This window comes from Loxodonta africana, chromosome 5, assembly GCF_030014295.1.
Source record: "Loxodonta africana isolate mLoxAfr1 chromosome 5, mLoxAfr1.hap2, whole genome shotgun sequence".
Taxonomy (NCBI): domain Eukaryota; kingdom Metazoa; phylum Chordata; class Mammalia; order Proboscidea; family Elephantidae; genus Loxodonta; species Loxodonta africana.
In genome coordinates, this window is record NC_087346.1 from 50373276 (window position 1) to 50387508 (window position 14233).

Sequence of the window (14233 nt, forward strand, 5' to 3'; positions counted from 1 at the left end):
CAAAGCCATCTACTCGTGGTATTTCTGTTATAGCAGCACTAGATAACTAAGACAACCCTACAAACAGTTTTTACAGTATTAATTCAAAATGATATAATAAAATCCCCTGATAAACCACTAAAATACACCAATGCAACAAACTTTCACTTGCAAATAATTAACTATTTCCACAACATTAAAAAAAAAGCAAACATAGACTAAGTATGTCTGTCATCTCATCACAAGACTATTATGACACTTAGTTTTCCCTAATTCTGTTCTATGCTTATTTTTTTTTTAATCAGCCAGGTTTATTTAACCATGCAAAGATCCAAACTGGTGATAGAATGCATATTTTACCCTTTTAAAAAGATTTTAAAAAGAACACTCTCCACTAATTTTTCCAGGTAGGTGCTCTACATTCATCATACCTTAAAAAAACCCAAACCCGTTGCTGGTCAAGTTGATTCTGACTCACAGCAACCCTGTAGGTAATAATTCCTGAGAGCGAGGCCCATTCGGCAGAAAAGAATATTAGTAGAAGTCATTTGTACATAGGTAAATTGTTTTCTTCTGAACAATTCCAAAGGACTTTGCAAACTTTCAGTTCTTCAGGAGAGCCAAGAGTAACAGCTACTTTACATAAATTTTAATAATCTTTCTTGCCCTTTGGAGTAATACTTAGTTTATGAGTTATGCCTAAATATGCTAAGGAAATTAACATGGGTAATTCCCTCCCCTTCACGCCCCCCCCGAAGGGTAGATTCAGACCCATTCATTTTATTAATCCTAATAACTCTCCTTCGAGGCAGGTAAGAGGCAACCTTATTGATAATGCTGCTCGGGTAACAAAAGGACTCTGTGACCTGCCCAAGGACAGACTGCCAGGCAGCCCATATGAGACCTGACCAGCAATCCACCCTAATACAGTAGCCACTGAAACTGCTTCTTAATCAGCTTAAATGGGCTTGTTTATTTTCCACTTTTCTGTTGTTGAAATAGAAGTGGAAATCTGCTTTCCAAGACCAGCCTGTCAGCATCCCGTTCCCTGGCTCGCTGACCTTCAGCCAAAGCAGCTGCCTGCGCTGAGTTAAAAATGGACTGGCAAGCTGGCTTTAATTTCTGTAGCTCTGCCTCCGAATGTCCTCCCACTGATCTGTTTATCACACCCTCCTTAACCCTTCTGTTGTTGTTTTTCTTGCTAAGAGTTTTTAACCCGGACAGCTGAAACCGCCTTTCAGGGTCCTAACCTGCAGATCTTTGCTATGTGGAATCCAAAAGGGCCTGGCAGCCAACACGAGAACCTCCTACTTTTAGAAACAGTCTTATTCCTCCAGGCATCCCCACATTTTGATCTCCCCGCCAACAACCTTACCCTCCCCGGGTCTGTGGGAATGCCCACTCGGAACAGATAATTCCCTATGCGCACACCAAAGAGAATAAAGAGTAGTTTAGTAATTTGGGAAGAAAAAAAAAATCATCTTTGGCTTCTCGCTTACGGGTTGTACGAGCATGTTGACTCTTTCTATGGCTCCTCTGTGCCTCTCTGAGCTCATGTTCAGGACTGCACCTCAAGCCTCACAGGGATGGATATAAAACTATGCTTATTCCCCAAACCCCTTCAAAGTCGCCTGAGCCGAAATTCCTCCCCATAACTGGGCCTAAGAACCTCTGCCTCCGGGAATGACAATAGCTCCCAGCAAGCCGGTGAGTGGAAGAAGCAGCTAGAGCCAAATCCAAAAACCGTGGCCATCGAGTCGATTCCATAGGGGTTTTAATTTCTTGGCAAACTTCCCCTCATCCTAGCTCCTCGCGCTCTGGAGTCAGGTCTAATTAGAAGAGTGCTAGGCTCACTCTTCCCGCGGGGAAAACTCCTTAGTCACAGATGGAACATCACGAAGGGTGCTGGGGCGCCCGGGAGTGCGAGGAGTGATGAAGGCCCTTCGTAAATCGTTGGCGAGCCTTCGATGCGGGGAAAGGAAAGCTAGACCTCGCCTCGTGAGGGAAAGAAGGCTGTAGAAAACCCTGGGGCGCGGGGTAGAGAAGACTGGTAAGGGGCCAGAACTAAATGCATTAAGTGATGCGCACTGAACAGCGGAACAGACTTGAGGGGAGTGTTGAGAATGATGCAGCAAAGCCTCAGGCCATGGTAATAAACAAAGGGCGTAAAGCCCAGCGCTGCCCGGGGCAGCATCTTTACAAGAGAACCTTGAGTTGTCTGCGCGCGCACAGGGGGCGGGGTCGCCCCAGAGAATCCAATTTGGTGGCCAAGGAGAGGTGATCAGTCTTTGACGAGTTGTGCACCCAGAATTGTGGCCACGGTGACCCATATAGTCCACCGAGGAAGGAGCAGGTGTCAGCCCTACCCCCAGGGTCATCCTCGACTTTCAGCGGCTTGCCTTGGGCCTCTTGAAGTGTCGGGGTTGAAATGCGACCGGGCCCCGGGCGGGGCGGGGCGGAGGGCTGGAGCGGGGCGGTGCAGGTGGGCGGGCCGGCACGGTGCGGAGGCTGGAAGTATAAAGTGCTCCCTGCCCCAGCGGCGGTGCTGCTCAGTGGAGCTGGCACTGGGCGGGCGGTTGGGGGGGCAAGCAGGGTGCCGATAGCTGCTGGGGTCCCCGGGAGAAGGAGCAACTGAGGGGGGTGCCACCTCTATTAACCCTACAGCACTGCCACCGAGCGCGTTGGCCCCAGCACCTGCCCCTGCGCAGTCCCGGCAGGTGAGCCACGCCGCGGCCTTGGTGGGGGAAGGGGACGGGCGCTCCTGCTTCTCTGGGCGCGGGGGCGAACTGCGCGGGACAAGTTGTCTCCAAGTTTTACTCACTTTGAAGATATTTCAGGTTGTGGCTGTAGTTGGCGTCCCCAGGCTTTATAAACTTTTGTTGCAGAGGCTAGTTCATCCGCCTTTGGAAAATAAGTGCTTTGGCTAGTTCTGGCCGGCGACGTTGAGCATTTTAGAAGCCTCTGCACGTCTTTACGAGCTTTCACAAATCAGTCCTTCTTGCCTTCTCTTTCCAGCTCCCCCGAAAGGCCGTTCTGCTCCGCGAGGGAAACAGAGCCGTTGACCATGGTTGCAACTGGCAGTTTGAGCAGTAAGAACTCGGCCAACATTTCCGAGTTGTTGGACCGTGGCTTCCACCCGGGGAGCCTGCTAAGTGGTGAGTAGTTTCCCAGCTCCCCACCTCTGTCTCCTCTGCAGAGATTGCAGCCCCTCCGTAGATCTGGTCTGCAGGTGTGGAGCTTCACCCACTTCCTCGGTGTAGAAGGCGCTACAAAATTCATCTGAGGAGACACCTTTCCAAACTTTCTCGCATCTTCTGTCCGTAATAAATCAAAGCCAACTCGTTGCTTTCGAGTGGATTCCAACTCATAGTGACCCTATAGGAAAGACTGAACTGCCCCACAGGGTTTGCAAGGAGCAGCTGGTGGATTCAACTGCTGACCTTTTGGTTAGCAGCACAGCTCTTAACCACTGTGCCACCAGGGCTCCATGATAGTGAGCAATAAAAGCTGTAAAAATGAAAATATCCAAGGGCTGCATCCTTCCCATCTGCTGCTAATAGACTCTTTGGGATTAAAAGTTATATAGGTCCTCTACCTTATATAGTTGGGAAGGAATGGTGACTTTTAAGTGTACAGTAATGTGTGTTTTTGAGCCCTGGTGGTGCAATGGTTAAGAGCTATAACTGCTGACCAAAAGGTCATCGGTTGGAATCCACCAGGCCCTCCTTGGAAACCCTATGGGGCCGTTCTACTCTTTCCCATAGGGTTGCTATGCGTTGGAATCAACTGGACAGCAGCGGCTTTGGGTTTTTTTTTTTTTTTTTGGAATGTGTCTTTTAACAAATGCGTTCACCCATGTAAACGCCACCATCACTTTCCCCCAAAATTCTCATGTTCCCAAACCAAAATCAAACCCAGTGCCATCAAGAGCAGCCAGGCTCTAAAACACTTCACGGCCAGGGCTCATATGCCCAGTTGCCATAAATTCCCCACTTTTTCCCTCCCGGGGCAACCACTAATCTGCTTTTTGTTACTATAGATTAGTTTCTCCTCTAGAGTTTCATATAAATGGAATCATACGGTATGTACTCTTTTGTATCTGGCATCTTTCCACAGCATGTTTTTGAGATTCATCCACGTTGTTGCCTGTCTCAGTGTGTGTTCCTTTTTCCTGCTGAGTAGTATTCTATTTGTGTATATACCTATAATTCCATTTTTAATGAGAGAGAGTAACTTTTCAATGCTAGTGGTGCTGACATGTTGTCATATGACATATTGTCATGCTCCCATTTGCAATTTTAAAGAGTAATTTCTAAATTAACACACTGCTCTGCCACTATAGGTCTGTGCAACCGTAGAGAAATTGTTTGATTTTTTGTGGGCCTTCCTCATTTAGAAAGCGAAATGGTTGACTATCTAATTTTGTAGCTCTAAAATTTTCTTTTTTTGACTTAGGTAAACTTTGGAGCTCTTATTGTAATGCCTTTGTTTCATTTAGTTATAAAAAACGGTGATCTAAGTGATCCCCTGATGTGGATAGAGGAAAAGATAGTAGCCCCTGAAGGTGAAGTATGCTTAGGGAGCAGAGCCTGCAGGCCATTTGCCTGCTGGGTGGACTGTGTTCGTGGTATGGCATCCTGCCAAGTGGTAGGATTAATTTGGGAGGTAGGTGACCAAATGCAGAGCTATCTCTTTTCCTTTGAGCAAATCTAATTTTATTTTCCTAGGGCTGTTTTGTTTTGCTTGGCTAATAAAAACTACCCAGCCAGTTATAAATATTCTTGTAAACCTCAAAGGTCTTCTTTTCTCCCAGGAATTTTTAATCAAAGAAATTGAAGCTAAAATTGGAATCTGTAGTACAGTCCAGAAAAGATTTAAGACACAGATTTGATAGACATTTAATATAGCTAATCAAGCTCATGATAAACTTCCTCAAGAAGAGCAAAAATTCTGTATTTTACAGCAAGTCCACATATTCTAAGACAACAGTCCCTTAGTCCAATTTAAAAAAAAAAAAAACTTTAAACTGTTTTTACTCTTGAAGTAATGCTTGTTCTCTATAAAACAAAATTAGAAAATCCCCATAAGCAAATAAGCAAGCAAAAAAGAAAATGAGTGGAAGAAGAATATTTTGAAGATGTTTTCCCTGTCAGTGATGTAGAAATTAGAGAAAACATTCTGTTGAACTCTCATGAAAAAACAACTCCTTATACCACATTAAAGTATGTGAAAAATTCCTTAAAAAAAGAAAATGAAGATCATTAATAATCTGTATAAAAAATAAAAAAAACTTTTTTTTTTTTTATGTTTTGGGATAACCACAATTAGATTTTTTACAAATAGCCTTTAAGATTATGTGTGTATATACTTATAAATTCAAAGGAAAATGGGTGTATTCTATCTAACCTATTTATCAAAACCTTTATTTCACGGGTGAACTTTTAGTCTCAGGTTAAATGACTTGCTCTGTTACATACCTAGTTAACAGCAAAGTCAGGCCAGCTGACTGCCAAACAAATACTAGAAACAGGTAGACATGGTAGATAGAAGTAACCAATGTTGCTATCTTGGTGTGTTTTTCCTGCTCTTGGGCCTCAATTTTCTTTTTTATCTTAAATTTCCATTTCTTACAGATTTCGACTACTGGGATTATGTTGTTCCTGAACCCAACCTCAATGAGGTGATATTTGAGGAGACAACTTGCCAGAGTTTGGTTAAAATGCTGGAAAACTGTCTGTCCAAATCAAAGCAAACCAAACTCGGTTGCTCAAAGGTTCTTGTCCCTGAGAAACTGACACAGAGGATTGCTCAAGATGTCCTGCGGCTATCCTCCACGGAACCTTGTGGCCTGCGAGGTTGTGTTATGCACGTGAACTTGGAAATTGAAAATGTATGTAAAAAGCTGGATAGGATTGTGTGTGATTCTAGCGTTGTGCCTACTTTTGAGCTTACGCTGGTGTTTAAGCAGGACAACTGCTCCTGGACTAGCTTCAGGGACTTTTTCTTTAGTAGAGCTCGCTTTTCATCTGGCTTCAGGAGAACTCTGATACTCAGCTCAGGATTTCGGCTTGTTAAGAAAAAGCTTTACTCATTGATTGGAACAACAGTCATTGAAGAGAGCTAAAAAGAAAAAATTAAAAAAAAAAAAAAGCTCTTTTTATGATTGGGCAATAAAACTATGCAGCTGCTCAGTTAAAATTATTTGTAGTTTCCCCAGCTTCAACAGAAACCCCAAATTTAGCTGATCTTCCTTTGGTGTTTCCTGTTCACAGCAACCCCAGTTAAAGGGTTGATTTTGTGACTTTTGAAAAATGACACAGGAGTGTATGTTTTATGCCTATATCACATTTTCTAAGAATGGAATGGAATAAGGAAAGAAAGGAAACAATCTGCTTCAATTTTGTATTTGACTTCACAACTTTTTCCAGATGGTCTTGCTGATAGACTCTCTACACCAAAATTGCCTAGTTTAGATTTTAATGTGGTTTGTTTTCTTTAAGTTCTCTAAGTGATCCTTCCAATCACAGAACTTTACTAAATCCTGTTTAGCCAATCAAAACTTCCAGAAGCCCACACCACCAGTTTCCTGCCCCTACTCAAATTTGAAGGGTTCTTATACAGCAGGGTAGAATTAAGTAGGCAGCCTTAATTAAAATTACCCTAGGCAAGAGTGAATACAAATATCACAGAGACAGCAGAACCACTTCATTGTTTTTTTTGCATCCTCCCCACGCTTGTGTTTTGAAGAGATGGTAAAAAGGTGAACTGCCGTCTTGGCGACCACAGTATTGTTTTAAATGATGTTATGGTACAATATAAGCTCTCAAGCATTGAATGTTGTCTTTAAACTAGAAAAATGGAAAATGTTGAACTAATTTTTTTGTGTGTAGTTGATTACTTTTCCACTGAGTGTGTGGTGAATATGGATGGGGAAGGGAAGTAAGTTCTCAGATCCAGTTGCTTCGTGGTTGATTTGATAATCTAGGTTCTTTTCAATATTACATATGCTTAACCTCAGATGAGCCATCTCACCATATCAGTGTTACCTCATCTCTGGCCTTTTCTGGGAACTGAGATACCTCTCCTTAACCAGAATCTTCAAAAAGGATAGCTGCACAGTACTACTTTTAAAATTTTGGAGATCTCGTTTATAGTACAGACTAGAGAGTGAGAATCAAGTTCTAGATACCAGTACACACACCCAGCTTGCTTCAGCTGCCCCTACGGAAACAATAAAGGCCTTAGTTTTTTGTTCAAACCAGCTACATCATTAGCCATTTTATTTTTTGTTTTGTAATGAGAGAATTTAACCACCACATGTCAATGTCCAATTCATCAAGGCCTTCACACCCTTGCTGTAGGTCATGGAAAAGGAGCTTATTCACGTCTCCTGCCCTAGTATTGGCACCGCTTTACCTGAGGCCAGGGTTGGCGACACAGATGCCTTCACCCTGGTGTTACTCACAAGGGAGCGTGATCCTGTTTCTGATCCCATAAGAGATGTAAAATTAGCAAGTGTTCTAATAAATTCAAATGCTTAGGAAGATACCTCACATCTGAACTTTATAGGGATTTGGGCCAGAAGAAGTCAATTTTGTTTTGTGTTTCTATTCTTCTTTGCCGCTTTAAAGGTCACTGTGTTTCTGTAGTTGTTTCAGTGTCACCCTCACTGTGATGGAGCTTCTCCGGCGTGGATATAGGACCGTTGTCCTTTTTTCACTAACAGTTGTCTTTGGCTCTTGTCTTTTATGCTTACAAAATGGTGATGGCTTATGGAGACTTAATATTCCTGTTAAAGGAAATGAAGGTTTGTCTATTTTTGACAATAAAACATCATATATTTTTACTTGTCTGCTTTGTTTTTTTCTGAGTTTATACAACGATCGCCCTAGAATACATTTGGCAGTATTTTGGAAGAACTGACAAAACAATTATGTATTCATTTTTTGATAAAACCAGTTTGTACTCATGACATTCCAACTGTATTTATTGGATCCCTCATTTTCACAATGAAAATGGGACAAAAAAGAGGGAAACCCTCAGTGAGCTGGATTGACACAATCGCTGCAAAAATGGACTCAATGATCATGTGATCATGAAAATGACTCAGTGATCATGAAAATGACACAGGACCAGGCCAGGTTTCGTTCTGTTATATATAAGGTTGCCATGAGTCAGAGCCAACTTGATGGCAACTAACAACATTCGCTGAATGTGTTTATGTATCAAAAAGTATGGATTGTTTATTAATTTTTTAACTATAATATTTTTTACAAGAGGATATTAATAATTTGAGTTTGTTTGGCAACCACCTTAAAAAAAAAAATCTTACTGGGTAAAGGCTCTTTCTATAGTTTTCCTAATGACCAAATTCAGACTTATCAAATTGCAAAAGCAAGGTACATTTCCATTTTTATCAATATATTCTATTTGAATACCATGTATTTCTAATTCTACAGTTATTAATTTGAATTTTTAATTTTTTTCACCTATATTTTTTGTCTCCCCAAATTCATGGTCCTTGGCTAATATTTCTTACACTAGATAAACCAAAAAACCATACCTCTTGCCACCAAGTCGGTTCTGACTCTAGTGACTCTATATGACAGAGTAGAACTGCTCCATAGGTTTGTAAGGAGTTCCTGGTGTATTCGAACTGCCAACTTTTTGGTGAGCAGCCATAGCTCTTAACCACTATGTGACCAGGGTTTCCTCACATTATTAGATAACTCACATTTAATAAGGTTTGCTATATGGTAGGCACTCTTCTTGGTCCTTTACAAAAATCATCTCATTTACTCCTTAAAACAACCCTATGATATGGATATTGCTATCATTTTATAGATAAATGACCAGACCTACTGGGGTTAAGTAACCTTTCCAAGACACTACGTTATTGGGAAGAGCTAGGGTTTAAAACCAAGCCAACTCCAGAGGCTACACTCTTAGTTTTACCCACTACACCATGTTGCCTCTGAATATTCAAAGCAGCAGAGAGACACACGTTATCCACATCACAGAAGGCTGTGAAGAGGATGCCAGAAACAGGGACTTAAATATGGGAGGAAAAGAATTCTTGATGTGGTTTATTTTCAGGCAGGAAAAAATGATAAAAATATTGACAATTCATCATTCATTGGAGCAGGGCTCTGCTTAAAAACTTCTCCAGATGTTAAAAGGGCACACATTTCTATCCTGGTGCCTTCACTCCTCTCTCATGCAGTTGGCCTGGTTATTTTTCATGTTTCTTCATTATCCACTTTCTGAAAAAACATGTAATCAGTTCCCTTTCTGTCTCAATGGAGGATAAATTGCTAGCTAGGGCATACGATGACCTTTTGAGGAGCAGGATGTCTTGTTTTCCTCCTACTGATAGAAAGAGTCCCTGGGTGGCGCAAATGGGTAATGCATTTTAGCTGCTAGCCAAAAGGCTGGAGGTTTCAATCCACCCAGAGAGTCCTCAGAAGAAATAACCTGGCTACCCACTTCCAAAAAATCAGCCATTGAAAACCCCAAAGATTGCGGTTCTACTGTGACATACACAGGGTCACCATGAGTCAGAATCGACTTGATGGCAACTGGTTGGCTAATAGAAATATGCTATTATTTCATAGTAAAGAATTCAATCTCCTGAATCTATTTCACCAGTGACATAATCTATACCCTTATGGAATTAGTCTCATGTTCCACTAATGACACTCATCCTATTTGCTAGTAGAGGGAAGTGGAAGTATGAAAAACATAATAGGCCTATTAGGCTCAGTTCTCAATTATCCATATTGTTAAAACAAGTTATAATAACAATAATAATTTAAAGTTCTTTGGTAATGGACTTGGCTTTGACATAGATGTATATGTTCCTCTTCAAGGAAGTGGTAGAGCATGAGATAAGCACATGGACTCTGGATTGCCTAGAATTCCAACACCGAACTTACTCTGTGGTCTTGGGCAACTTACTTAACCTTCCTGTGCCTCAGGAAAAGATAACAGTACCTACCCCATAATATTGTATGGAGGATTAACTAAGAAAATTCATGTAAAACATTTAGGAGTTTGACATGTAGTAAGCACTTCCTGAAATTTATCTATTACTATAAGGTTTTTGTACAACTACCTTGATACCATGTTAACTCCTAGTAGAGTTGTTTGCCTCCTTTCCTAGATTTTAGAGTTTCATGGGAGCAAGGACTATTTATCTTTTATTACTTATGGAATAAAAATCAGTAAATATGTGTTTAAATGAATGAAATCAGAAGAACCGGATGTTTACAGCGAAAAGTACTTGACTTGAGCTAAGTATCAGTCCAATTTCTACTCTATTTTATAAGTCCACCACCTAAGGGGATTCCTGCTGTACACTCCCTGAGTGGAGAATAGATAGTTCATCTCTGAGGTTAGTAGGAAATGCCAGAATCAGAATTCTGAGCAGAAATCCATGTTTTGTTTTTAATTTTTTTCCAACAAGTGTGAGGAATGTATTTGTGTTAAGCAAGGCAAAATATAAGTTACTTCACACATTTAATAAAAATTTAAAAGCACATTCTATATATTAGCAAGTGTACTAAGTGCTTATAATTAAACATAATATGCCACATGATACAGATAAATGTGAAAGCAAGATTTTCCATAGTTTGGGTGCCATTCTTGGAAAAGGGGAATTTATCCAACTTTCTTCCAAATAACTCACTTTGCTTTTATCGTAAAATGTGTATACATAATGGCATACATTTAATTATCCGAGGAAAGAACAAAAAAGGAGGTGGGAAGAGAATATCATTTACTTATTAAACAAGATAGAATCCTTCAATACACCTGAGTTTATCACACTGACTACAAAAATGGAGGCGGGAACATGCTGAAGCCCCAAAAGGTGAGACAGGGTGAAAGAACCGTGGGTGAATCAGCCTTGGACACTAAAATGAAATCGTGAATGAGTTTATACTAGTCTACAAACGTAAGGCCTTCAAACTGCATTTCCAGCAGTGTATCAGACTAAGTGCCCAGACTAATCTTTTGGCAAAATTACTAAAAGTGCTAGATATAATATAAAAACATTTAAACATGCCCATGTATTGTCAAAAAAAGAATGCAATACTCAGACTAAAAATAAAATGAAGGTGAAGACGCAGAGAAATGAGTAGTACAAAGAAGACTTCTTTTACTTTCAGGGCATTTGCCCACCTAAAAAATCTGAAATTTAGTTTTTAAAGCCTCAGAGGCTTAAGGGATAAAAAAGGCAAATCCAAGGGCCCAGTGAAGGCAAAAAGCCCCTCTAGTGCACCAGGGACCCCAAAAGGCTGAACCTTTAGAGTACATGTGAACTAGATCATTGTTTCCCATCTTTTTTCATTATTGTCAGCAGTTTGAACCCATTCAGCTGGTCCATGGGAAAAAGACCTGGCAATCTGCTTCCATAAAGATTACAGCCGAGAAGACCCTGTGGGGCAGCTACGCTCTGTCATGTGGGGACACTATTAGTCAGAATCAACTGGACAGCACTTAACACCAACAACAAAAGAAGATAAAAGTGACACTGGATTGAAAGTTGAGATGCAAAAAGTAATACAGACCAAAAACTTATAATTTGTGAGTAAATCCAAACAAATATTCATTATATAAAACCAAAAAATATATATATATATAAAATCTTGTGATGGTTAAAAGAAAAACAAGAACAAAAACATATAAGAAAATAGCATAAAATTTGATAAAGGGTGGTTGGAGGTAGCATAGAGGAGCCCTAGTGGCACAGTGGTTAAAGCACTTGGATGTATGTGGGTTGGAACCCACCAGCTGCTCCTGGGGAGAAAAATGTAGCAGTCTGCTTCCGTAAAGGTCACAGCCTTGGAAACCCTGTGGGGCAGTTCTCCTCTGTCCTACAGGGTCATTGTGAGTTGAAATCAACTTGACGGCAGTAAGTTTGGTTTTTTGGTTTGGAGGTAGTATTTTAAGGTTCTTATATTGTTAGGAAAGAGAGTAAGAATATTGATTCATTTCAGACTTTCACAAAATAAGTATTCCTGTTATAAATCTCTATGATAATATGAAGATTACTAAGATACTGTTTTTTTAAAATAGAAAGATGTGGACACAACTTCCAAAATAGTAGTGGAAACAAATGGGGTGATTTAAAAAAAAAAAAAAAGATCCACAAGAAAGGTAAGATTGACAAAAACAAAAATATAGACAACACAGGACAAAGAGAAAGCATAAATAAGGTAGAAATATATATATATATAAAATAGTAGTTGCAAAAAGCATAAACAAACCCAAAATGGTCAGAATGGATTTTTTTTAATCCATCTAAATGCTAACTATGCCACAAACACTTAAAACATCAGAATTTAGAAAAGATGAAAGTAAAGGATAGAAGAGTTATGTAAATGCAAATAATAATCAAAGGTATCAAGAAATTAAAATTTAAGGTAAAAGCATTAATAGTTCTGCCACAATTTGAAAGCAACTGATAATATTGTATCAAAATATATTTTTAAAAAATTGGCAGAAAAAGAGAAAGTTTTATTAAATATGCAGTTGTAGCTGGACATTTTAACAGAGATTAAGCAGAAAAAAGTAAGGATATAAAGGATGTGGAGTCCCTGGGCGGTGCAAATTTGTTAAGCATTTGCCTATTGTCATGGATTGAATTGTGTCTCCCAAAAATGTGTGTCAACTTAACTAGACCATGACACTCAGTATTGTGTGGTTGTCCTCCATTTTGTGATCTGATGTATTTATACTAAAAAAAAATAAATCCTAATCTCTATGATATTAATGAGGCAGGATTATAGGCAATTATATTAATGAGACAGGACAGAATCTACAGGATTAGGTTATATCTTGAGTCAATCTCTTTTGAGATATAAAGACAGAAGTGAGCAGAGAGGAGAGAGACCTCATAATGCCAAGAATGAACAAGCAGGAGGGGATTGCATCCTTTGGGCCCAGGGTCCCTGCACTGAGAAGCTCCTAGACCAGAGGAAGATTGATGACAAGGACTTCCCCCCAGAGCCAACAATGAAAGAAAGCCTTCCCCTGGAGCTGGCACCCTGAATTTGGACTTTTATCCTCCTAGACTGTGAGAGAATAAATTTCACTTTGTTAAAGCCATCCACTCATGGTATTTCTATTATAGCAGCACTAGATAACTAAGACAACTACTAATCAAAATGTTGGTAGTTCCAACTCACCCAGAGGTACCTCAGAAGAAAGGTATAGTGACTTGCTTCCAAAAGATCACAGCCTTGAAATCCCTATAGAGCACACTTCCGCTCTGCGACACATAGGGTTGCCGTGAGTCAGAATTGACAGCAACTGGTTTTTAGTTTGTTTGTTTGTTTTGGTATAGAGAATTTAATAATATAATTAACAAGTGAATCTAATGGACTTATATAAAACATTGTATTCTAAAGCTGCAGATTACATAAACATGTACAGAATATTAATGAAAATCGACTATAAGATAGAAGAAGGAAAATGAAAAGAAAGTGGGAGAATTTGTTTTTCTGGTTTTTAAGAATTATTGCAACATGCTAACTGCTGTAACGACTTCCAAATCTCAAAGACTTCACTTAATAAAATTGTATTTCTAACTCATATCGCAGTCCAAGGCAGGTTGGTGGCAGATGAGGAGAGAAGGGTAGGTAGGGCTGGGTTGGGAGGAGCAATGGGCTTTCTCTCATGGATAGGCTCTGCCATTGTTTATAGATTCAGAATACTTTGTTGGATTTTCTTCATTTGCCACAGACAAAAAATAAGAAAAACACAAACAATGCAAAAAATCAAAATAAAGTGCACTTTACAGAAAAGGAAATCTATATGGCCAATTAACACTTGAAAAGTTGCTCAATCTCGCTAGTAATCACAGAAAAATAAAGTCAACACACAATGAGACACAAATGTATACACATTGATATTGGTTAAAAAAAATTAAGTTTGGTAGTTGCAAATGTTAGAGAGGATATGAGGAAAAACATTTTTCAACATACTCGTATGAGTATTAATGCATTCTGGCATTCTTTTGTTTCAATTAGCAATTCCATTTTTAGTTATCAAACCAAGACCAGTGTTCTTCAGACTTTTTTTTTGCTCATTGCACATCTGAAATAATTTATTAAAATATGCCCTCTACCATATTTTTAAGTTGCCATCCAAATTTTTTACCTTAAATTTAAAAAGTTTTAAAAGATATAAGTTCCAGTATGTGGTAAATACTGACCTTTTTAAATAAAACTATCGCATCATCTTGTTAAAT

The 14233-nt window shown here is 39.6% G+C and overlaps 1 protein-coding gene across 1 annotated transcript; it reads left to right on the forward strand.

The window, feature by feature from the left end:
• The first annotated feature begins 2549 nt into the window (after positions 1-2549).
• DDIT4L (DNA damage inducible transcript 4 like) lies at positions 2550-7876 on the forward strand. The gene is made up of 3 exons (XM_003410461.4): positions 2550-2696; positions 2995-3134; positions 5613-7876. Exons 2-3 carry the CDS (start codon positions 3044-3046, stop codon positions 6101-6103), a joined length of 582 nt encoding a protein of 193 aa, XP_003410509.1. The 5' UTR covers positions 2550-2696; positions 2995-3043; the 3' UTR covers positions 6104-7876.
• Positions 7877-14233: the final 6357 nt, after the last annotated feature.

Coding starts and splice junctions, on each gene's coding strand:
- DDIT4L (XM_003410461.4), top strand. CDS start 3,044: ATGGTTGCAACTGGCAGTTTGAGCAGTAAGAACTCGGCCAACATTTCC. Junction 3,135..5,612: donor CCCGGGGAGCCTGCTAAGTG/GTGAGTAGTTTC, acceptor CATTTCTTACAG/ATTTCGACTACTGGGATTAT.